The 24,899-nt window shown below is 37.8% G+C and overlaps 1 protein-coding gene across 2 annotated transcripts in view; it reads left to right on the forward strand.

The window, feature by feature from the left end:
• LIX1 (limb and CNS expressed 1) overlaps positions 1-24,899 on the forward strand; it is a 57,099-nt gene continuing 32,200 nt past the window's right edge. The window contains exons 1-6 of one of the 2 annotated variants that reach the window (XM_058726378.1): positions 1-102; positions 1,955-2,431; positions 3,424-3,472; positions 4,888-5,018; positions 5,223-5,368; positions 24,615-24,778. In XM_058726378.1, the coding sequence (XP_058582361.1) occupies positions 4,906-5,018; positions 5,223-5,368; positions 24,615-24,778 (423 nt within the window). In that variant the 5' untranslated portion in view covers positions 1-102; positions 1,955-2,431; positions 3,424-3,472; positions 4,888-4,905. Of the gene's footprint in view, positions 103-1,954; positions 2,432-3,423; positions 3,473-4,484; positions 5,019-5,222; positions 5,369-24,614; positions 24,779-24,899 lie in introns of those variants that run through there. The other variant, XM_058726386.1, reaches the window with a different exon arrangement.

Raw genomic sequence — 24,899 nt, forward strand, 5'->3', positions numbered from 1 at the left:
ATACATGCTAAGTGCAGTACTCTGATAGTGACTGCAAAGGAAGTGAAATGGAAATTATAGTTTACAGTGTGAAATGGATGGGCGCGAGGCTTTTATCTTAATGTAAGCATATCCATAAATATAGCCTGAATTGAATTAAGAGTATGCTAATGATGCAATCTTTACAGGAAGTTTCATCTAAAATATATGGAGCTATGAAGTTAGTGGCTTGCTTGAACTTAGTTGATAGCCATCAACTAATCTCAGGTTTAAGTCATTTATTTACAGCCAATAAACATTCTTCCTGGGTTTGTTTTAATCTAATATTAATATTTTTTTTGTAGTCTAGGTTTTCATTTTACTTTGCTCATTACTGTTGCAAAGATTTAAACATTCCAAAGAACTCATACCCCAGAAACATGACCATCTAAAGGAAAAAAAAAAAAAAAAAATGTTAGCTTCAATTAGTCTATCCTTTCTTTAAAGGAGACCTCAACTCTTTGCGTTTGATGAGAGGCTCAAAGACTCAGCTGGAGTTCAGACACCTTTTTTAGAATCAATCTGATCACTTTATAGCCACAACCTGTGTAAATTTTTTCTTCAACATGTAGCAAAATAAACTCCTGTACTGGATAGCAGAAGGTAGGGGGAGGGGATGGTTCCTGTGAGAAAATGCAAGGAGAGGGAGAGGAGCCCTAGTTATTACTAGATAAACTTTTATGAAAGAAATTATTGTTGTAAAATCCACTGGAAAAAGTCACTCCCAAAACAAAAAATGTTAAACTGTTTTTCTTTTTCTTTCAAAATATATATTATGCTGGAAGTCTGCCAGCCACAGTTAACAGTAATATGTTCAGTTTTCCACAGAACACATACCTAATGACCCGAGGGCTTGGCATCAGTATCTCCAGTCTTATAAATGAACATTCAAATTCTCTCACCTTACTAGTAAAACCTCCTCTGGTGATATCTTTGGCCTCTAAAGTATTTCTTAAAGAATCAATTTTTACTTCTCTTCCAGGACCAAATACCAAGACAGAGCTGGGTAATTGGTTACTTAAAATAGTCAAGATGACATGGGCTCATTCAGGCCCCCAAATATATATATGTAACAGAAGGTTTGGATAAATGGATGTACTTCATTGTGCTTTCTGGTTAAAAGTGTTGATTCTAACTGCCCTGACACAGATAAAGAGCAGTTCACTAGCAGTTTTATCTTGTGGGGAAGGATATTATTTTAAGAAAGCATTTTTTATAATATTGTATGAAAATGAAGAGATGTACATTCTTTTAATCTGTAAATGGGATATTAATCAATTTTCTACTTACCTTTTCACGTAGTTAAACAGATTAGTACTTACTGGTGATTTCCTAAATGTAGTGAAATATCAGGGTAAATATGTCTGAAATAAAGTTATTTTATGTTACCTGTGTCTTTCGAATTTGTCAGAACTTTTGTCAGAAGTTGCCTTTCCAACTGACCCTCTCATGAATACCTTGATTCAAATATCTCACTGACCTTTCCCAGTTAAGAGTTAACATAGTTGATGTTAACCAGCTATTCATTCTTCACACTGGTGTCTTTAGTTTTGTTTAGCTAACACTAAACAGTCATTAGTTATTACCTCAGCAAAGTCACTTTCTTCAGGGCCTTGCCCTTCTTCACCCTCCAGAACACTCCTAGAAACGGTCCTGCACATAGGCAACCCTTGACCCTCTTGTGCCAATCCAGCTCTTAGGGCCTTCCACCCATCTCCCATTGGAATCTGGATGGATCTGCTATGTTCCCCATTGTTTTTGTAAAGGATTTACTGTCTCTGTTTATTTAACTGCATGACTTGAATTATATTCATTTTATTTACTTTATCTTAAATTGTAAATTTTTAAGAATCAAAGCATTAGCAAGTAAGTGAAGAAATTATTTCAGAGAAGATAATCTTCCTGAATTTCAATCAGTGTCTTCTCCCTTCTTTAGGTACTTGATCCTCTAGAGATAAGTTGGCTCAGGCTCAGTTACTGCAGTGGAGTCTGCATGCCTACATGCCTGGAATCTCACCATCTTCACTACAGCCTCACCTACAGGCCCATTCTCCTGTTTCACCTACCCCAGCCTCCTCCAGGACAGAACAGATCATGAAGTGAGGGGGCACAGAGGATAGTGGAGGTTCTTTCCTGTTTTTAACTAAAGATGATTCTTTTCATGCATTTATTATGTGTTTTAACATTCTGGGTGTTATTTCAATTGGTGACCCCCACTTTCTTATCATTTTTGTACCTGTAATGAACTACTTAACAAATATATTACTATAATGATAGGAATAAATTTTCTTTTCCTTACCAGCAAAATGATTATTTCCATAGACGTTTTTGCTGCATTGTGCATGAAACGGTACAAAATATACCACCTTGATTTCTCATCTTCTCAAAGAGTTCTGTACTCCCTGGGAGCTTAGTAAGTGTGCTATTGCACTGAGTCTTTCCTTTTTACCATTGGGTGATAAGTTTTGATCACTAAATATATCAGTTGGATGGCATTTCTCACACATCTGAGTAGCATTCTAACAGGATTTGTAAAAACATCATTTTGGTTTTCACTGTAGTCCTCTACCCTTGTTTTAATACCTAAGTTTTGCTTTTGGCATATGCCTACAGTTGGCTGAGGTTGACAGTGAAATCTAACATGTGAACTGTAGAATCTGTACTAAATAGACAGGGGTATCTTAGGTTTTCCCACCTCCCTCATATACTTTCTACATTAAAGACATAAAAGGGTGAGAAACCCCTGAGTTGTTAGTTTAAACTGTCTTACAGTAACACTCTAGAGTGAGAAGTCTTTATGGATGGGCAAGGAATAAATGCTTAGCAGAGGATTTGGAAAACTTCTGTTGAAGCATTGGGCCTGATCAGAAAGAAGAAACTATACTATCCAACTAGAATTCTTTTTTCATTTTTTAAAATATAACTCAGTAAATATCATGATATTTTTACAAAGTTATCTTTGCAAAGCCATTTTGGAGTTCTCTAAGCAGACCCTCAGTTTGTCTTTAGAAAAATCTTGTGGAAGTTGAAAGTTAATTTTCTTAACAAATTCTTATCTTTCATTTTAGTTAGCATTAATAATGAGTATCTTTGGGCTTTTTTGTTTTGTTTTATTTTGTTTGTTTTTGGATTTTTAGTGTGTGTGTGTGTGTGTGTGTGTGATGAGTATCTTTGAACTCACCATATTAATTTGTGTTTCTTATATTGTTGAAAGGATATAAAGTTTACTATGGTATTAGAAGTGATCTGTTTGAAGACCAGTCCAGCTTTTTAGGAAATAAGTGTAAGAGTTTTCAGAAAGCTATAAAGTGTGTGATAATATTTGTGGCCATTTGTAATATAGCTACAGTATCATAAATGTTAGATCTGAAAGAAAGCATTCAGCTCAATCCCCTAATTTTCTAGATGAGGACTGTGAGCCCAGAGAAGACATGACTTCTTCAAAGTTATACAGGTAACAAATATCAAATCCTAGATTTTACTAATACAAAATTCAGTATTCTTTCCATCACAATACACAACCAAAATATTTTTATGTACTACTAAAGATAAGCCCATAAAAAGTCTATTTATTGACCAAAATCTCAGCATCGACCAGTTTTACATTATCAGATTCGCTCCTTTGAGAATTCCTGGATCTCTAATGGGAACCTTATATGTTTTGGTTTCCAATTCAGTATCACACTGAAAGTACTTTCATTCATTTATACTTTGTGTCCAATCAATGTATAATTTTTTTTTTTTATCTACAAACCATCTAGCTTCTCTTTTAAATTGTAAGCTCATGAATGGCAAAGATGCTGATGATTTCCTATTTGGTGCAGCCCATGTAAAGTAAAGTACACTTTGGAACCCTAAATAAGTGTCTTAACATGTAGTGCTACTTCTTTCACATCCTTTTTTATAATAATATCTTTTCACAGTGGGGCAGCCCCATGTCTCTGTCGTATGTGACATATATTCCCTGTGGACATTTACTAAGTAATAGTCATTATGATAAGACTTATTGTGACAGCACCATTTCCTCTGTTTCCTTTTATTAAGCCCACCCTTCTACCATCTAGCTGAAGAAGCCTATTGCATGGAAAACATTTTACTTTTATTTTGTCATTAAAGGACTGTTTTCAGTTAATCATGCAACACAACATAGTTATGGAATCTGGAAATGGGAGAGCAATCTCTTGTGCCAACTCCGAAAAAGTATTTTAAATAAAAGTAAAGTAGTCCTTAACAAGTCTTCAATAAACTATCATAGGTTATAGCCATTAAAATCAGTTCTTTTATATGTGTTATGAATCCTAATTATTGCAATGGAATCTCATGACATGTTTATGTCTCCTGTGGAAAGACTATTTAACCTTGTCGTGAGTGGTATGGGAAATAGAGAAAGAATCTGTTAAGGTATGTTAGTAACTACCTATATTCTATTGAAAAAAGTATATATTTTTGCTTCTTCTGAAATTTTAATAGAAAGAATTACCACGAAATAAAAGGAAGTGAATGATATCAGAATTCATTAAACTCAATCTTGGGAATGATTTTCCTTGAAGAGTCAAAACAAAAACAAACATTCCTAGGCAAGCCAAAAGACAGTACCAAGGTTTTATTTGCCACTACCCATCATAAGTGACAATAACATGGGTGATGGGGAAAAAAAGAAAGAAAAACAACTTTTAAACTTGGCTCCCAGAGAGATGCCCCTGAATTCAAATAGCATAATCTGGTCCCTGGCTATATCCATACTCTTTATAGCACTTCTTTACCAAAGAAGAATTTAGATTATACTAATTCTGAACTGAAAGTCCTGAGCTGGAAATTTTGTTACTAAGGTAATTTCTTTGACAAATAACCTTCTTGATTTTATACCAGGGGACAGCACATTTGAAGATGGAGGACCAAAAGAAATACCCAAGTCGGAAAGCTGCACACCATTCAGGCAGAATCTGGTTGGAGAGGAAAACTGGTCTCATGATTAGCGAGCTTCCCCAGCTAGCCTGTAGGTGGGTGTGTTTAACAGAAGGAAGCAATGGGAACCCGCCTGTCAGCCAGCCTTTAGAGCTAATTAGCTCAGCATACAACAAAGATAAGTGAGCCTGGGAGGAGGGCCCCCTGAGGGGTCTTTAGATTCTGGGAAATGTCTGATTGGCAGATGTTAAAAGGGATTCTTTGGTAATCCTGTGCATCAATGAGCTGCACAAATTCAGTCCAGGACTGCAAGAATTCAGGCATGAGGACACTGTGCAGCAGGCTCACACAGGCAGACCCAAGATGGACAGAACCTTGGAATCCCTGAGACACATCATTGCCCAAGTCTTGCCTCACAGAGACCCGGCTCTAGTCTTCAAAGACTGTAAGTACTGAAGGGGAAAAAGTTTTCTGAAAATAGTCCTAAACGTCTAGTCACATCCTATTTAAGTATGATTTCTCCTAAATCTCTGTAGTCGTGTGCTGTGGTCTAAGTGATATTTAACTTGTTCCTGACTTCAGTCAGGAGAATGATTTCATTTCACCTACGGGTATTAGTTGCTGGGTTATTTTGTCAGTGATACATCTTGCTAACTGTTTGGAAGTCTTTCCTAAAATATAAGCCTTGCCTAAGACTTAATGAACTCTTCCAGATGCTTTTTTAAATAAAACACGGCTGATTGCTAATGAGATTAAAACTAAAAATAACTTAGAAATGATAAATACTCTATATTTGTTAACCTGTTTCACCCTCCATAACATGTTAACTGTGTTAAGTCAAATATTGTGTTTGTCTGAAAATTTTTATTGCAAACAAACAACAATAAATCACCAGTGAGCTCTTAAATTTTGGTAACAAATTATAACACTTTAGTTAAAAGACCAATAAAATTAGCCTTCCCATATCTGCAATGTCCCTATCCCCCCAAAATCTAAACAGCTATGGCAAAGTTATTTCAAAATCTTTTTTAATGATTATGAAAAATAATTCAATCAAGCTTCCCAATTCTAGCAATACTATTATATCATTTGTCATGTAACTTAGTTTCTGGAACCAATTTGATTTCCTGCTGCTGCAAAACAGACTATCTTCATGTTGTATCTTATCTACAGTGAGTTTCGTATTACAAAGGGCTTCTGAAATACAATTTTGCTATGGAACTGCCCAAAAGGTAAAATGCATATGGAATTTTTTTTTTCTTCAATAAGTTACAGCTTTCTTTGTGAATCTTGTTATGTTTGTCTCCATCAAAACATCAATGCTTTGGATTTTTGCTCTCTGATTGCTGAATAATGTTAGTTTCCAGATGTCCTTTTAGTTTATATTTCTCATATGTGTGATGAAGAAAAAGAAATGTTGGGCCATTTTATCCTATAAAATTTTCTTCTTAGAAATAAAATTGTAACCAGTATGCCCTTTAATGCATAGTGGAAGCCCTTTATTTCCTTCCTCTCTACCTTCCTACCTTTCTTCCTTCTGTCTTTTTTTTTTTTTTTAATATTTTCTTCAAGCATATGTCAATAGCTATGCTAGACTAATGAAAATCACTCCCTCCCCCAGTCTAGCCTGGAGTCTATTCAGGTTTGGTGTGTTTCTTTAAGTGAAAAGGGAAGGAAAGAATGTCTTTCTCTTACAATAGCACTGAATTCACTAGTGAAGGGTAAAAGGGCCCTTGACCTGCTCAAAGCTTTGGATAAATTGTATAGAGCCAGGGGTCTTATACTGTGGATTTGGAGAATGGAAGCAGAAAAAAAAAAAATAAATAAAATAAAATAAAATAAAAGAAAGAAAGAAAGAAAGAAAGAAAGAAAGAAAGAAAGAAAGAAAGAAAAAAAGAAAGAAATAGAGGAGCAATTTTTCACCAAATTTCTTGTCAATTCAAGAAGTTTACTCTGAAATTATATGGTCTACTTTTTAAGTTGAACTAAATCCCAGGAATTGTTTACAGTTTAGCCAAGAGAATAAAATAGAAAAAGGGTTAAAATAAAATATGCATTATGTTCTGTCATCCAGACCTTTGCAGGAACTCTTTTCTATGGAAAAATAAAGAAGTGTCCAATTTTATATATTTCATTCTTTAACATAGAACCTAAATTTGATCAGATAGCATTGCCTGTTTACCCTAGAATAAGCTGTACTCTGCAACTGCTTGCATGGCTTAATAGGTGTGAGTATTAAACTGCTGATCCTCTCCCTTCAGGTGTTTCTAATCTGAAAAATGACTAAATGAAAGTAAGCCAAATGGCAAATTTCTATGCCAGCGGTTTTTTATAACATTGAAACATCCAACCACTTACCATCCTCATGGAATAAATGGGAACAGGCTTACACACTTTCTGGAGCAGGACATCAAAAGTCTGCCTGGGGGTTATGCCATGCCTTGGCAGCCTATCACGCACGTGCCAGAGTTTAGCACGTGGACTCATTTTCTTTGGCACACCCAAAAACTGCTGCCACCACACTCATCTTTTACACAGCTTGTAAAAAGCTGCCATCAGCCTTGAACAGCAGGTTCTGAGCAGCCTCCTCTCCTCCTAGTCACTCCTGGCCCCCTTTCCCCCAACCCAGTCCAGTCTCTTCCTGCTATAAGGAAAGGGCTAAGCACTTGAGCACATCACTGCCAAATCCTTAAGAAAAATTGCTACCTTGCTTTCCTGCAAGATGAAAAGCCAATCCAAGAATTTTTAAAACCCAGAACAGTTGAACAAAGGAGCATTAACACACACACACACACACACACACACACACACACACACACACCACATACTCTAAAAATGTTTTTCTTAATTTCTCTTCTATAAATGCAAAGAAAGTTTTTTTTTTCTCTTCATTCTTCAGAAACACATAATACAAGGAATGTAAATGATCATTCGATTAATTTTATGCCTTCAGTGGCTTTTGGTTTGTTTAAAAACAAGCAATTGTAAATTGAATTTTCTCTTCAAGTTGGTCAGGAAAAGCACCCAGAGAATTTTCTGGTCTGAGATGGATACACATGGGGATAGTTATATTCATTTAAAGAAATATTATTTGGATGCTTTTCTTAGCATCCCAAGTGGCATTTTGCAATGAATTAAATCTCTCATTTGTTTTAGACAAGGTGTTCATCCAGCAATAGTTGCATTTTTTTTTTAATTTTCTTTCCTGGAAAGAAATGAATTCCATAACAATTTTTTTTCTGTTTCCCCCTATTTCACGTTTCAAATAAAAAAAAATGCAAAGACATTTAAATACGGTCAGCTCTCAATTTGAAATTTGCTCATCTAAGCTGACACTGGACTGTTCTCCACTACCTAAATGTCTCACATTTGTAACAAGTAGCACTAGGAATCTCTACACCACCATACAGAATCTCTTTGCTGAGAAATTAAGGCATATATCCATGTTGCCTTCCATTCTTGGCTTTGTGTAACATTCAGTTTCTTTTCATTTGTCATATGTCACAACCAAAGATGAACTATCCTAAGAGCAGCCCTTGTCAGCTCTTTTGAGAGTGTGTGCGAGCTTACTATTTATTTACCACTGTTTGACAGTTCCTCATGTGCTTTCTCAAAGGAAATCCACATGATTTCAAGATGGCTGAACATTCAGATTCTTCTGAGTGTTAACTTTTCACATGACAATACCATAATATGTTTATCTGCCATCTTTGGGCTCTCTCTTTATCCATGCATATTAATGCTAGGGTATCAAGTTCTCATCATGTGATGACAGGCACTATGCTAGGAACGTTTATTCACAACAAACCAGTAATGTAGGTACTATTGTTAATTATAGATGAGGGAACTGAGTCTCATGAAGTTAAGGTGAATTGCCCAAGGTCATACTGTTAAATGAGTGATACAGCCAGAATTCAAGTACTGTATTCCAATTCCTCACCTTTAGCCACTACAAAACTACAAGACAACTATTGGCTCCCAAAGGTGTTATATAACCATGTCATTTGTGCTGTTATAGGAAAACGAGGGAGGGGACAAGGAGGAGGATTGAAATGACCTCTTTTGGAAGTATGGGGGGAACCCACTAAATAGGCACATCTGAACAGGAATATGACAGGAGGGTCAGAGGGGAAGGGCATGTTTGATGAGAAAGAACAGCTTGTCCATAGAAGCTAAGGCAATACAAGAACAAGGCATTAGGGGAGGTGGAGACAAGGTGGTAAAGGCAGGTGGAATGATGCAGAAGTGCAGGCAACAGGGAGTCTTCAGAGTTAGCAGTGATCCTAGATTAGTTATGCAACTTTATGGTTTTATGTTGCATTGGGAAAAATATTATATTGACATCTTTTGGAGGCACACTTCCTCATGCTAAGTTAGGGAGAATTTAACTTTTTCAATGGCGAAAATCCTTTTGCCTATTCAAGCAAGATGCAAGATGTGTGAATATAAACATGCCTGTAGTGAGAAATCACTTTGACTTAACTGAAAGCCCAAATCAAGGCAAACTTTATTAAAATAGATTGTTAAAAAAACTATCTTAGTTATCATTTAAGCCATGAGAATGTGTTAGTTTCCAGCATTGACTGATAAAGTGATGTTAGATTTCATTAATATGTTTTACGCCCAAATTTCATCATGAAAAAATGAAACGTTTCCTTCCTAATCATTGCACAATTAGAAAATGTCTCACGTATTTGAGGTGCATTAACTTCCATTTGGGAAACGTTTTTCGGCATGAAAGGTTTTATTTATATCAGATAGGTGAATACTTCAAAAGGTTCATTTTTACCCTTTGAAAAAATTGGACCAGACTATAAAGTTATTAAAACCATGTTAGTAATCATGGTTCTGGCTGTATGCAACCCAAGAGAGCAAAAATTCTCAAGAGTAAAGTATTTTCTCTATCCCATGCTTTTTAGTGGAGTTATCTGAAATCTATAAATTTGATGATACATTTATGGGTTTTGCATTTCACAGAAAGAAATGGAGTAGGATGTAAGGGATGAAGGTACTTATGCAGTAAAATCTCTACACATATTGCACTGCATTCCACCACAAAGTGTGCCTAAAAGAATATGGTTAAAAAAAAATCTCACTGCTCACTAGTTTATTTCGGATTAATGATTGAATCTTAATTACAATAATTTTAGCATCTAAACTGTGAAGCCTGTTGAAGCCTATTGAAATGCTAATTTTACTTTATTACAGGATACAACTAGAAACAATTATATAATTATACTAAGAAACAAATGCAGATTTTGGTTCAGCTATCAGTGGCATAAACACTGTTTCCTAACTCTTTTTCAGTATATATACATTTGGTAGAATTTAAATACTAAAAGTATCAGCCCCAGAGGAAAACTTATCAAAATGGGGAAAAAAAAAAAAAGTGGCTTCTTGATCACTTAATGGCCATCTGTCTTAATACATTTATTTCTTAATACATAAGTAAGATTTAACAAATCAAAACAAAATATGATCTATATCCATCCTGTGATCAAATCTAGAACTTCTTCATGGTCTGCTGTCTCATCTCAACATAGGTTTTTTTTTTGTAGCAGTTAAGATTTGTTAGCCTGATCTCAACTTTAACAACTTCTGAAACTCATGTGTTAAGTTACAGCCCATAATAGGATACAGCTGCACAAGGGTGAGTTTCTAAGTCATGATTTTTCTGTTTAAATGATACGGTTTTACTGATTATGTGCTACAGATTGATTTAAGAAATGTAAGACAACTTTAGAAGCCTTTCATAAAAGAATCTTCTGTATTTAATACATTTCATATTGAAGTTTTAACCCCAAAGGCTCTTACTTCTTTGCCTCCATGTTCAAATGCTCATATACGTTTAGTCTGTCAAGGTAGTTAAAACAATCTTATTTTAAATTAAAAAGAAATAAAAAGATTTTTATTGAAAGTTTAATATTGACAATTGTCAATAACATTGACAAAATATTATACTCCCTGTAGTTCTCTATATTCTTTCTCTTGTGTTCATGGAATGCTATTTGAATTATGGTGTGGCTTTTTTTTTTTTTCCTGCTGCGATGATAATCAGTTGATCCCTATTTTGATCTCATCCCATCAGGCAGCTGTGGGAACCCGTCATTTAGTCACCAGTCCTTTGACCCTTATGGCCTGTATTATATAGTTTACATTTCTCTTGTGCAATATGAGTTGTAGCTTTGCTAGCATGTTTTTGTCCACACCTAGGTTGGATGTCCCAGGAGGGCAAAGCCATACCCTGCACTTCCATGTGCTCTCCCACAGGGTCAGGCACCTAACAGGTGCACAAAAGACATTTTTGGTTGCTGATTGATTTGTTTTCTTCCTCACAAAAAGAGGAGAATATTTTTCCTATTGTCAGGTGTTCTCCTTTATTATAAAATAAACTGTACCTGAACCTTCTAAAACATCATACAGTGATACCTGAAACACAGCCTAATTGCATGCATGGCTAAACTGACAACCATATGAAATAGGATGGAGGAAAAAAGGACTCTGGAAATAAACACCCTCTTCAAACAACTTCCCCAGAGCACTGCCTGGGGTTGGTCATGGTAGAGCACCTCCAATCATTCCATATTCCACATTGGCACAATAACTTAGATTACCAATCCTTATATTCATCCTCAGGGTCTAACCTCAACCCTGGGTCACCAAAGGCCTTGCACCATGCTCTTTAGGGCCAAACTCTGTCTATGCCTCATACTTTACATAAACCCTAGTTAGACAGCTATTGCAGAGTCGTGAAAGGCTTTTTTTTTTTTTTAATGTTTATTTACTTTTGAGAGAGAGAGAGAGGAGTGGAGAGGGGCAAGAGAAAGGGAGACACAGAATCGGAAGCAGGCTCCAGGCTCTGAGCGGTCAGCACAGAGTCTGATGGAGAGCTTGAACTAAGAGCCGTAAGATCATGACCAGAGCCAAATAACCAGCTGAGCCACCCAGATGCCCCGTGAAAGCATTCTTATAATGACTATATCTAGGAAAAGTACATTATACACCTAAAGCCACATATGCACAGATTGAGCATTTTAACTAAACAGAATTGGTCAGCAAAGCAACCAGTGTTTTTTTTTAAATCTTTGATTAGTTATCTAAAATTAATAGTCCTACAAAGTCTCTTAAATACAGTGTAATGTCAGTGCCTAATGGAACATGAGAAAGATATATACTTCCTGATTGATTAAATAGATTACATCAGGTTTTTATTCTGTGTAGCTTTGTGATTAGATGACATCATCTGACCATGATGCACATATAAACCACACATGGGAACTCAGGCATGCTGCTGATGCTGTTTAATTCTGGTATACTTCATGATCTTTTATTTTATTTTAATTTGTCTTTGTGATTCCCTTTTGCTCCTTCATAGTCTTTCCCCTTTGCCTTCTTTAAAAAAATTACTCAGTACTTCCAAAGATATAAAAAATAAATGTAATTTACTTTAAAATTTTTTTAATGTTTATTTATTTTTGTTTAATTATTTTTGAGAAAGAGAGACAGAGTGTGAGTAGAGAGAGAGAGGGAAACACAGAATCTGAAGCAGGCTCCAGGCTCCAAGCTGTCACCACAGAGCCCAATGTGGGGCTTGAAGTCACAAACTATGAGATCATGACCTGAGCCGAAGTCAGATGCTTAACCAACTGAGCCACCCAGGTGTCCCCAAAATAAATGCCATTTAAATGTCTCCCCAAATCATATACAGTTCAGTAACTTTAAATTCTGAAGGTTGGGGCGCCTGGGTGGCTCAGTCGGTTGAGCAGCTGACTTCAGCTCGGGTCATGATCTCGCGGTCTGTGAGTTCGAGCCCCGCATCGGGCTCTGTGCTGACAGCTCAGAGCCTGAAGCCTGTTTCAGATTCTGTGTCTCCCTCTCTCTGACCCCCCCCCCCCCCCGTTCATGCTCTGTCTCTCCCTGTCTCAAAAATAAATAAAAGGTTAAAAAAAAATTAAAAAAAAAATTCTGAAGGTCAAAATTAAGCCAAAAAGAATGAGATTTTTTTTGTACATTTTGGACAATCTCCCAAGAGGTTAACTTTGTAAAACAACCCAAAGGATCATTTCAAGAAAAATGTTCAGGGAAGAGCATGGGGACCACAGCAGAAGAAAAGAAAAAGCCAACAAAAGGAGAAACAAACCAGCTTTCCAGCTGCTGAAGGAGCTAGGCACTGATTCAAGTGCATTGCTAAAAGAAAGTTCCTCTCCTGGGAACAAAGTAATACTCCAAGTTGTCTCAGTCCTGCTGTGTAGCTGTGGCTACCTTTGAAAGAGTGTCTACACATAAGAAAAAGGGGCCCAGGATTCCTACACGTTGTACCCAACCTGACACACAAGCTGTGCCAGCAAGATTCCCCTGGCCAGATCAAAACCCGGCAGAACCTGAGGATGGTTATAAATAATGAGACAACTAGGTCTGTTGGTCAGTGTCCTGGAGTTTACCAAGCCAAATGCAAGACCCAAAGGTATCCCATTTTACTACCCATTTGGCACGAATCATAAATTGGCATCACACCTTGAGCTTGCCCCTTAGATTATTTGGGGGATCTTTTTCTATTTGTCCTCAAAAAAACTAAGAAATCACATTTGGCAAGAGCAAGCTGTACGTGATTGAACTGCTAGAATAGAAAATACTAATTAACTTTATTTTAAAATATCACCTGCTAAGGCTAATTTAATTAAAGATTATATTAAAATATTGCATAACATAAATCCATCTGTTTAGAGGCAGAGAATCAATTTAAAAATATGTTAATCATCTTGAAAGCCTCTTAATGATTTATCCTTAAATGGTAGCCTTTCCAATTTGTCTTAAACTGTTTTTGGCAAGTGATATTTTACCCAGCTAGAATTTTTTCTCTGTAAGGCAGAAAAGAAATTGGTTCTTTTTTTCTGGTAGATTTATAACATACTTTTAAGATCCCTTTTTGCTAGAAAATGAATCTTTTCCACTTAGGACTTATCTCTTATTAGGTAGTTGAACTGGGCAACAAACTATAATGTTTCTATTTTCCTGAAGCATAAACAGTCATTAAGCATTAATTTTAAGTTAAAGTTAGCCCCTGTCATGTTTGCTAAAAGCAGTTGTATTGCCTTTAGCATCCATTATAAAGTGAATAATATGGACAAACATCTCTGTTTCCAGATTTTGAGATGTAGCATTTCATCCATTTATTTTCTGGATATTATGAAGCTTTGTCTTTACCAGCAAATAGTATCAAAAGAGGCCTCCCTTTACCATTTCTGAACTTTTTGCATATTTTGGAAATAAATAGCACAATGTGTACAATTAGAGAATTTTCAGACTTGCAGACTTTTTTTTTAGAATGTTTAATGATATGGTTTCCAACCCAGGAACAATCAGTTTCAAAGATGCCACATGCACGCATATAATCATGCCTTTTTCTTTCTTCCGTCACCTTCTCTAACCACAAATAATAGCTAATGCTCTAGTGCTTACTATGTGTGAGGCTCTATTCTGACATTTCCCACTTAAGCCTAACAGAAACTATGTAGTAAGTACTGCATGTTACAGTTAGAACTGGAGTAGTTAAGTAGGTACCTTTGAGTGGTAAAGACAGTATTCAAACCCAGGCATTCTGACTCCAGGTTCCATGCTTTTAACTACTGAGTAAACTGCCTGCCAGTTGATAAAAGGTGGAGAGAGAAGACACAGTATACATTTTTTTGTGTTTGAACCAGTGTCTGTATTTGAGGATTCTTCTATAACACGCTCTATAATCCTTGGACATTTACATTCTATACATCTCAAAATGCCCATATGAAAACATAGATCATTTCTCCCTATTGGCATCTGCATCACACGCATCCAATCCGTGAAAATGACAAGCTCCAAATTTGTAGGATAAAAGCCCTCTGAGTGTCTGGTGATTGATGATCTTATCTGAAGGGGATTTGTGCTCCTTCCAGGCTGCAGAATGAGCCCTCTCTCGCCTGCCTCATCTCTTACCCACTTCTCATAGATTTTTATGCCTGAACTCCTCCCAGAAACCCTCTCTTTGGTACACTCAGATGTACAAGAGCAGCCATACATTCTCTCCAAGTGTCTGTGCTTGTGTCTTCATGGATGGAGTCACCACAAGCAGCACAGCACCTTAGGCAAAGACAAAGGGCAAGGGACTCTGTGCTCCTGCCTTTCTCACCCACTTGGGTAAAGCTGGGGCACTAGGCCAGTGGGGTTCATTTCCAGTTATTAAAGGAAGCTAAGTCCTCTTACCCTGTCTCCTATCAAATCATACCCCTTTCCTAATGGCACCCTTTCCTATGCCCTCTTAAACAATTCCTTGGCTGACACATTATTTTTCTTACTCTGTTTGTCAAGCCATCCTTACTCCTTGGAGAGCACAGCTTCTTTCTCATCATGGTCTATATCTCATTCTTTTGAAGTGGCTCAGCTTAGGCCTTCCTCCAGGGCAGACTTTTCCTGAACTTTTCAGTCCACATTCATTTGCTTTCCCCCTGTGTGGATTGAATTCTTGTGCCATAAATTTTTAGGTTTTATTTTTTTTTTTTTTAATATTTTTTTTTTCAACGTTTATTTATTTTTGGGACAGAGAGAGACAGAGCATGAATGGGGGAGGGACAGAGAGAGAGGGAGACACAGAATCTGAAACAGGCTCCAGGCTCTGAGCCATCAGCCCAGAGCCTGACGCGGGGCTCGAACTCACGTACCGTGAGATCGTGACCTGGCTGAAGTCGGACGCTTAACCGACTGCGCCACCCAGGCGCCCCAATTTTTAGGTTTTAAATATTACTTTAAAAACATCTCTGTTCTACAATGTAGCACTCTAATATTTTCTTCACCAATTATATTATCATATATTATTTCTGCAATCAAACTGTAAATTTTTATGGGAAGAAGCCTGTTATGAACTTCTTTTTTAAATCCATATCATCAAGGTCATGGTCATCAGATAAACTATGCCAGTCAGTACACATTGTTGGTTAATTATGTTCCACTAATGCCAGAAGCTACTTTCAAATCCTTTTCAACACATTGCTCTAGGCAAGTCAGCGTAAGTGTGTTTGAGTTGGCACTCTAAGACAAAATTACTTACCATCTCTATTCAGGGGTTTTCTAAACTCTACTTTTTAAGAAAGTGAAGACCTTGTTACAAAGTGAGTAACAATCATGTGTCTACTCTGACCAGGCTTCATCTTTCTGCCCCTACTCCACCATCTCTAGCTGAGGCATGGCTGCCACCACCATATCCATGCTGTGTGAGCACCACAGTGGTTCATACATGAAACCTCCTATTCTAGAAGGAAGTCTTGACATCTCTAGGAATTTTAGTGACTTCACTTACCTTCTACACACTCATTCAGTTGCACTCAAATGGTTCAGAAAGGTAGAGTTTTCTTATATTCCAAGTGAATTCCACAATTGCTTCCAGATGAATAGCCCTGTGGTGTATACCAAGAAGGCTACAGAAAAAAATGAACCAGAGTCCCTGCCCTCCAGAATCTCACAGTCTGCTGTGAGTTAAATAACAGAAAACTGTATTCTGTAAGATGAATGCATTTCATTCCTCTAGCCAGAAAGAAGTCCAGCCAAGTCTGACTTTATCAGTTTAGCCTGGAACACCACATCCATTTCATTAGCATGGTTTAGAGGAGATTAAGTGCTAAGACACAAGGCCACTAATGGAATGAGAGCTCAGAAAAGGAGATCCATATGGGCTGGAACCCATGAGTAAGGCATGATAGAATAGGTGGTATTTCCTCTGAAGTATGGGAGTAAGTTGGATGGATAGAGGGGAGGAGCAGAAACAACACTCCTGGGAGAACTTGAACCAAAGGACAGGTAAAAAATAAGAACTATATGTTCAGGAACAAGTAAAGACACTGCTTTGCTGAAACTGATTGGGGGTTTCTATAGAAAGGATCAAAGGTTGGATGCTCAAGGTATTCCACATTGTTGGATGTCTTCACTGGTCATCTGCCTTCTGTGAAATCCTTAATGCTCATCTTTTTATAATCAAAAAGAAAGCTTGAGGAAGGGACAAATGAAATCCTCATTTATGAAAGATTTTTTTGGAGATCGAATTACCACTCTGAAAACTCTGTCATATTCAAGTTTCAAAACACAATGACAAAGAAAGTAGCCATACTAATAATGCCTATAAATTACAATGCAAATTGTCTTGATGATACACAAAATAATCAAAACTTCCAAAGTGGTTTATGTTAGTTCAGGCTATTGCAACAAAATACCATAGACTGGTTGGCTTAAACAACAGAAACTTATTTTCTCATAGTTCTGAAGGCTGGGATGTCCAAGATCAAGTTTTCAGCATATTTGCTTCCTGGTGATAGCACTCTTCCTGGCTTGCAGATGGCTGCCTTCTTGCTGTATATTCACATCACCAAAATAGGAAGCTCTGGTGTCTCTTTCTGTTCTTATAAGGGCACTAACCCCATCATGGGGACCCCAACCCAATGACCTAATTTAAACCTAATTACCTCCCCAAAGCCCCATCTTCTAATACCATCATCCTGGGGGTTAGGTCTTCAACATATGGATTTGGTGATTGGGGGAAGGAAGGATAGGTAGGAGGCACAAATATTTAGTCCATATCAGGGTCAATCACTTGTGTCTGAGAAAGCAATTTGGGGAAATGCAAAGGATTAAGAAGTTTGATGTGCACAGTAAATTCAGAGGTTTAATTCCTTTCTTTACTCTCAGATGTTATAAACTGATAGAAGTCACAAAAAAGAACTAAATTTCATGCTATTATTCTTTTTTTTTTTTTTTAATTTTTGGGACAGAGAGAGACAGAGCATGAACGGGGGAGGGGCAGAGAGAGAGGGAGACACAGAATCGGAAACAGGCTCCAGGCTCCGAGCCATCAGCCCAGAGCCTGACGCGGGGCTCGAACTCACGGACCGCGAGATCGTGACCTGGCTGAAGTCGGACGCTTAACCGACTGCGCCACCCAGGCGCCCCTCATGCTATTATTCTTAGGCCCTTCCCAACATTTCTCTCTCCTTCTACTCCTCTCACACCCCTAGTCTCAGCCATTTGATATTCTATTTCTTTGTAGTAATTTTACCAGTTTAACATCAGTTACCTTGAAAAACATAAAACCACTGATGACCTGTGGGTATTATACTGTGAACTAGGAGGGATGCTCAGTTTGTCCTGACTCCAGCATCAGGCAAATTGTTAACCATCTACCTTATCCCAGTCTAGCTGAGGATGCACTACCTCTCTCATATTGTGTCCAGATTCAATGTGGATGACCAATTTATCTTGTCCTGGCTGTGGATAAAGACCTTTTTCTTTAGTGTCCATTAAAACAAAGTAGAAAGTTAAAAAAAAAAACAACAAACTTTACTAAACTTTGAGAGGAATAATGCATAACCAAAAATGATATGTTCCAAACTATAGCTTCTTGACATTAAGATGGAGGGCATAATCAGGCAGAGAATTGACCTTGACTTTTGCTCATGGCCCTCTGCCCAGGAAGCCTGTCCAAGCTCCTCATCAGTCTTTTATCATTTCCTCTTCTTCCTCTTGTTTCTCCGTTAGTCATCCTTACTTGAAAGAAGGGACTAGAATGGGAGGCCCAGTCACTGTCCTCTCTGAGGTATACAATCAGTGGGTCTTTACACCATTGCTTTAAAACAGAGCAAAGTGTTGGTTGAAGATTGGTCATCAGGATACCTGTTCACATCCTGGCTGCTCATTCATTATGACAGTTCCAAGCTGGAAACATGTCATATAACCTGAATGAAAAAATACAAATATTGGCCTTTGCTTTATTTGACTTTGTCAAGAATGTGTCAAAAAAAAAAAAAAATGCCCCCTGGGAAAACATAGGTGAGGTAATTCTTGTGGAGAGCCTCACATTGCCAACAGCCTCACAAATGCAGCACATCTTTTATGCTTTGATGATATTCAAATACTCAACTAATATTAATTATGCTCATACTATGTTCCAGACTCAGTGGAAAGAAAAAATGATGTAATTCTTCCTCTAAAGAGCACTGTCTTCGGTAGAGGTAGGCACACATGAAAACAACTTAAACTCTGCCATAATTAGAGAGTGTCTCAGAATGAACAAAGAGCATAGATTATAAACTCAGCACTAGGTTAAAAATCCCAAGTTTAAGACTTAGTAGCTGTTTGATTGTACCTTGAGCATCTTTAATGTCTAATCTATAAGTTGTGGATGATAATGCCCAGTTGTAGGGGATGTTATAAAGATTAAAAGAGACAAGGTACCTGGGTAGCTCAGTCAGTTAAGTGTCTGACTTTGGCTCAGGTCACGATCTCACAGTCCGCGAGTTTGGGCCCCACGTCAAGCTCTGTGCTGACAGCTCAGAGCCTGGAGTCTGCTTCGGATTCTGTGTCTCCGTCTCTCTCTGCCCCTCCCCTGCTCATGCTCTGTCTCTCTCTCTCTCAAAAATAAATAAAAACATTAAAAAAAAAAGAGTAAATGAGAAAATGCATAGTGCCTGGCTTATAATAGGTACACATGGATATCAGAATAGCAACTTCTTCCTATAACACAGGACTTCTCAAACTTTAATGTGCATCAGATTGCCTGAGAATCTTGTTAAAAATGCAGATTCTGGGGGCGCCTGGGTGGCTCAGTAGGTTAAGTGTCCGACTTCAGCTCAGGTTGTGATCTCGTGGCCCGTGAGTTCGATCCCCGCGACGGGCTCTGTGCTGACAGCCCAGAGCCTGGAGCCTGTTTCAGATTCTGTGTCTCCCTCTCTCTGACCCTCCCCCATTCATGCTCTGTCTCTCTCTGTCTCAAAAATAAATAAAGGTTAAAAATTTTTTTTTTTTTTAAATGCAGATTCTGGTTCGCTAGGCCTAGGGTGGGGCCTATGATCCTGCATTTCTAACCAGTCCCCAAGTGATATCCATGCTGCTTCTCAGAGAATTGAAGTTTTTGAAACAAGGATTTCGTGATTATTTTGGCTTTGTTTTTATTTTTAAGTAGTTGATGCTGAAAGTGAATCTTAAAAGATAACTGGACCATGCAAGAAGTCAACAGCCACTGGGGAAAAGGGCATTCTAAGAAGAGGAATGAAAGTAAGACGCTTGCCATTAACATAAAACTCAAGGAAGTGTAAGGGGCCTGGAAGGTGTCTTGAGGAGAGAGGAGGGAGGTGGCTTGTATGGAACAAGAGAGTATCAAGACATGGAGTCTTCTATGCCTTGCCAAGGAGTTATTTATCTTATAGGTAATGAGGGACTCACAGAGGGATTTTAAGAAGATGTGAATGAGAGGCGCCTGGGTGGCTCAGTTGGTTAAGCTTCCAACTTCGGCCCAGGTCATGAACTTGTGGTTTGTGAGTTCAAGCCCCGAGTTAGACTCTGTGCTGACAGCTCAGAGCCTGGAGCCTGCTTCAGATTCTGTGTCTCCCTGTCTCTCTGCCCCTCCCCGCTCACACTCTGTCTCTCTCTCTCTCTCTCTCTCTCTCTCTCTCTCAAATAAAAAATAAATAAACGTTAAAAATTAAAAAAAAATGTTAATGATTTCATGAACTGTGAGATTTAGAAGATTACCCTGGAAACAATTGGAGGATGGGTTGGATAGGAGAATAATGGAAGTCAGGAGGATATTATGGTATACTGGATGAGATATGAACCAATGCAGCAATGGCAGTACAGATTGAGAGGAAGTGGAGATTATGCAAGACATTAGGATATGGAATTGGTAAAACTTGGGCATTTATTAGAATGGAAAGAGGACATGAAATTTAAGGTTCCTGCCAGGTTTTTGATGTAGGTGACTGAGTAGGTTATAATATTACTTTCTTTTTTTTTTTTTTTTTAATTTTTTTTTTCAACGTTTTTAATTTATTTTTGGGACAGAGAGAGACAGAGCATGAACGGGGGAGGGGCAGAGAGAGAGGGAGACACAGAATCGGAAACAGGCTCCAGGCTCCGAGCCATCGGCCCAGAGCCTGACGCGGGGCTCGAACTCACGGACCGCGAGATCGTGACCTGGCTGAAGTCGGACGCTTAACCGACTGCGCCACCCAGGCGCCCCATAATATTACTTTCTAACTACTTCAGGAGGAAGAGAAGAGTTTTTGGGAAAGAAAATTAGTTGAGTTTGGAAAATGTTGAATTTGTGTGACATCTAATAAGCACGTATCTATTAACAAAGTTGGAGCTATAGGAGAATGGTGTGGGAACCGTTGGCTTATATTATGGTAGATGCAGTCATGGAGATAGGTTCTGTCATTTAAGGAAAATGGTAGAAAGCAAGAAAAGACAAGATTTTTATTCAGATCAACGTGAGGGGTAACGGAGGAAGAGAAACCCAAAAAAGAAACTGAGAGCAAATGGTTAAAAATAGAAAAGCAGAATCAGGATGAATGCTGTCAGAAAAGACTAGAGATATGAACATTTCTAGAAGAAACTGACCAGCTATGTCAAATACAGTTAGAGGTCAAATACATAAGAACTGAAAATTAAGATTTGTTGATATTTGCTAGAGCAGTTTCAGCGGAATAAAGTACAGAAGAATAAAGTCAGATTGTGGAGGGTTAAAATGAATGGAAGATAAAGAATCCGAGATAGTAATATAAGATATTCTTTCTAGTAGCTTAGCCACAACAGGAAAATATTAATAACTAATAGCCAAAAATAGTTCCAAGGTTGAGTGTTTCATTTAATTGACTGATTGATTCATTATCTTGATCATGCCTATGGCTGCTGAGAAGTTGTGAATAAAGAGGAAACCTTTAAAAATAGGAGGTGAAGAGAATTACTACCAGAACAATGCCATTTGAGACTGGAAGAAATAATGTGGATCTGGGCACTTGAGCAGATGGGTCACTAGATGTGGGGATGGATATCACAGGCTTGGTAGCCCAATTTTTTTCTGTAATAAGGGAGACAGGATCATTAACTGAGCATCAAAGGGCAATTGTGGCCAGGGACTAAATTGTGTAGTGAGGCCTATCCTCAAACTTGGGTGGTTTTCTTCAGCAGAAGTTAAGCCTCTGCTTGCATTTCCTTTGACATTGCCCATAAACCTTGTTGTTACTACTTCAAAAAAAATAAAGGATCATATGTTTCATAAATAGAGTATCCTCTGCTATACTGATTCTTTGGAATTTCAAATAGCAAGCTGGCCTTCTTCCCTTTGCACTCCATTCATCAGGTTTTCCAGTCGACAAGAGGAGATAGAGATAGAAAGATGGATTGTGTGTGTGCATGTACATATGTTGTACTCTTTAGAGGTGATGACATACACAGAACTATCAAAGAAGTCTTCCAAGGTTGCAGAATGAAAAATTTGAAAACTGCTACTCGTGTTCATATAGAAATCTACTTATTACATACCTTTGAACTCTGTAATCCACATAGCTTTGCATGCCAAAATTCTTGTGTTCATTTTACCTAGACTATCATGAGTCTTCATCTTCCAACTTCAGTTCTCAGCTTAAATTCATCCAACAATGAACTGACTTAAAATAGCAGTCTATTGTGCCTTGTGGACTATCAGAGCAACAGTTTACTGGCTTTTGTTTTAGGCTTCAGTCTTTAAGACATCCTGCTGAATTCTGGTGGTCACATGCAAGTAGAAATGCAAACCAGAGGGCTCAAAAATCCTTGCTTTCTTAGAGCTGGGAGGCCAGGGAAGATGAGTAGCAAAAATACAGTTTAGGATATAAAAGTTCTATTTAGAAGTACATCAACTGGTAGAAAATATTATTCAAATATTTTTGAATAAATGAAAAACTCTGTAATGACCAATCTCACCTTGACCACTTCAACATGTACTTTTTAGTTAATTCACCTACACCTTCTGATAGTCTTATGTTTTCCTTTTTTTTTTTTTTTTCAAAACACTTCTTAAATACTAACCATTACAGTTTTAAAATATACTCAGGCATCTGATTCCTTAGGCATCTTGAGAATTTGCCTGAACTGCACACTATGAAACTGATCCATGACCTAGGAATGAGGTAAAGGTGCCATGTGCTCTAGTAAACAACATAGAAGGTGGTTGTGCATTGTTTTTGCCTCCAGGTTAAACTCTGTGACTTTCCTGACTCCCTGAAAACTACTGAAGCCCAACATTTTGAAACACAGTTAGGAATGTATTTAGGAGAATGCAAAGGACATAGGCACAATATTATGCAAAGACTGTTTGGAAGAACAAAAACTATTTAATCCAGAACTTGAGGAAACCTGAGAGTTGTCTGTATTAGTATACTTTCATATACAAGTGAAAGACACCAATACAAAATGATTTAAGGAAAAAGCAGATGCATTGACTCAGGGGCTCAAAGTATTTCTTTGGAACTTAGTCTTTCTTTCTCCATCTCTTGGTTTTACACTTCTCTGTGTTGGCTTTCTTCTCAGCCACGTTTCTCCCTTGCTTGGGCAGTGCCACACTTACCTCCTATCCTCCCAGCAACCTAGTGAAAAAGGGGAGAATCTAGTCTTCCAACATTTCCAACAGAAGTCCTGCACTCATTGGTTCTAAATGACTTGGCTTTGGTCAAATCTCCATCCCTCAACCCTGAAGAAGACATGTTGAAGGAAAGATGATTGTTTAAAGAAAACCTTTGTGCTATTCCCACAAAGAGGGGAAGCAAATGCCAGGCAGGCAAAAACAACAGATGTCCTATATTGCCTTCATGCATGTGGTGGACTTTCATGTGGATTAGGGGATAAACTTCTGTGAGGCCCCAGAAATGAGAAATAGACCACTTGCAGGAACCTTACAGGAAAGCAGATTTCAGCTTACTCCCAAAAAGGATCTTTTCACAGAACCATTAAGAGTTGAAACGGGCTGCCTCAAGGTGTGCCAAGTGCCAGCTCCTTCCCTATGTTAAGGCGCAAGCCAGATAGGCAGCTGTCAATAGTGTTGTGTAAGACATTCCTACATTAGGCAGAACTTTGCCTGCATGACCTGTAAGGTCTCTTTTGATGCTACAATTCTATTATCCTTGTTAATTTCCACAATTCAATTTGCAGTACAGGATAAACAAACCAACCAAATTTGATCTGAAACTTCTGCAGGCTATCACAGGTCATTTAATCTAAAACACATGGCTATAGCCATTACTATGTTTTCTGAAGTCATCTAACAGACGTAGTCCTTAACAAGGTCTCCATGTTATTAGTTTCACTTATGGCTTTTTCCAGCCTCCTGCTTATTACACAATTGCCTTTCATTCTCCTTTAGATTGGGATGGAGAGGAGCATGAAAGAGTTTTCTTCTTTCTGCCTTTCTCCTCTTAAATCTTATAATAGGTGGGTCCCAATTAAAATTCCATTGTTTATATCTTTACCTCCAAATTTGGCTTTCACTTTGTAGGTGTAAGAATCTATGAGAAATGGGAGCAGGGGCCATGGATAACCATAGCTCTAAACAAAGTTTATTGAAACAAATTTTCAAAGAAGAAAGAGTGACGTTTTTAATTTGATATTAAAAATTAATTTATAAAGTAAATTTAATATACTGCAACATTATTAGAATTAGGGTACCAAACCGCTTGAGCCATACTCATAAAGAGATAAACACATTTGCATTAAATAGGAAAGCACTCCCTCCCACTCCCACAGTACATACTGTTCTGCCTAAATTGGAAATGACATGTTACACAATCCAGCATGCAAATAAAATTTTGTTTTTGCCAGAGTACACCCTTCCTTACAAACCGATTGTGTTTTTTTGTGTTTTTCAGTGAATGTTGTGTCAATGTTACAGGAATTTTGGGAAAGCAAGCAGCAGCAGAGGGCTGCATTCCCAAGTGAAGGCGTGGTGGTCTATGAGTCACTGCCATCTCCAGGACCGCCCTTTGTGAGTTATGTGACCCTCCCAGGGGGAAGCTGTTTTGGCAACTTTCAGGTAAGAAACAACCATAAATTGGTCAGGAAAAGTTAATTGGGTTAAGAGAGTAAGTCGTTTCATAAAATGGTAACATTATAAGCTTTCTTGGTCGTAGTGAAAAATAAGTTGTGTCACATTC

This window comes from Neofelis nebulosa, chromosome 1 (assembly GCF_028018385.1).
Source record: "Neofelis nebulosa isolate mNeoNeb1 chromosome 1, mNeoNeb1.pri, whole genome shotgun sequence".
Classification (NCBI taxonomy): Eukaryota; Metazoa; Chordata; class Mammalia; order Carnivora; family Felidae; genus Neofelis; species Neofelis nebulosa.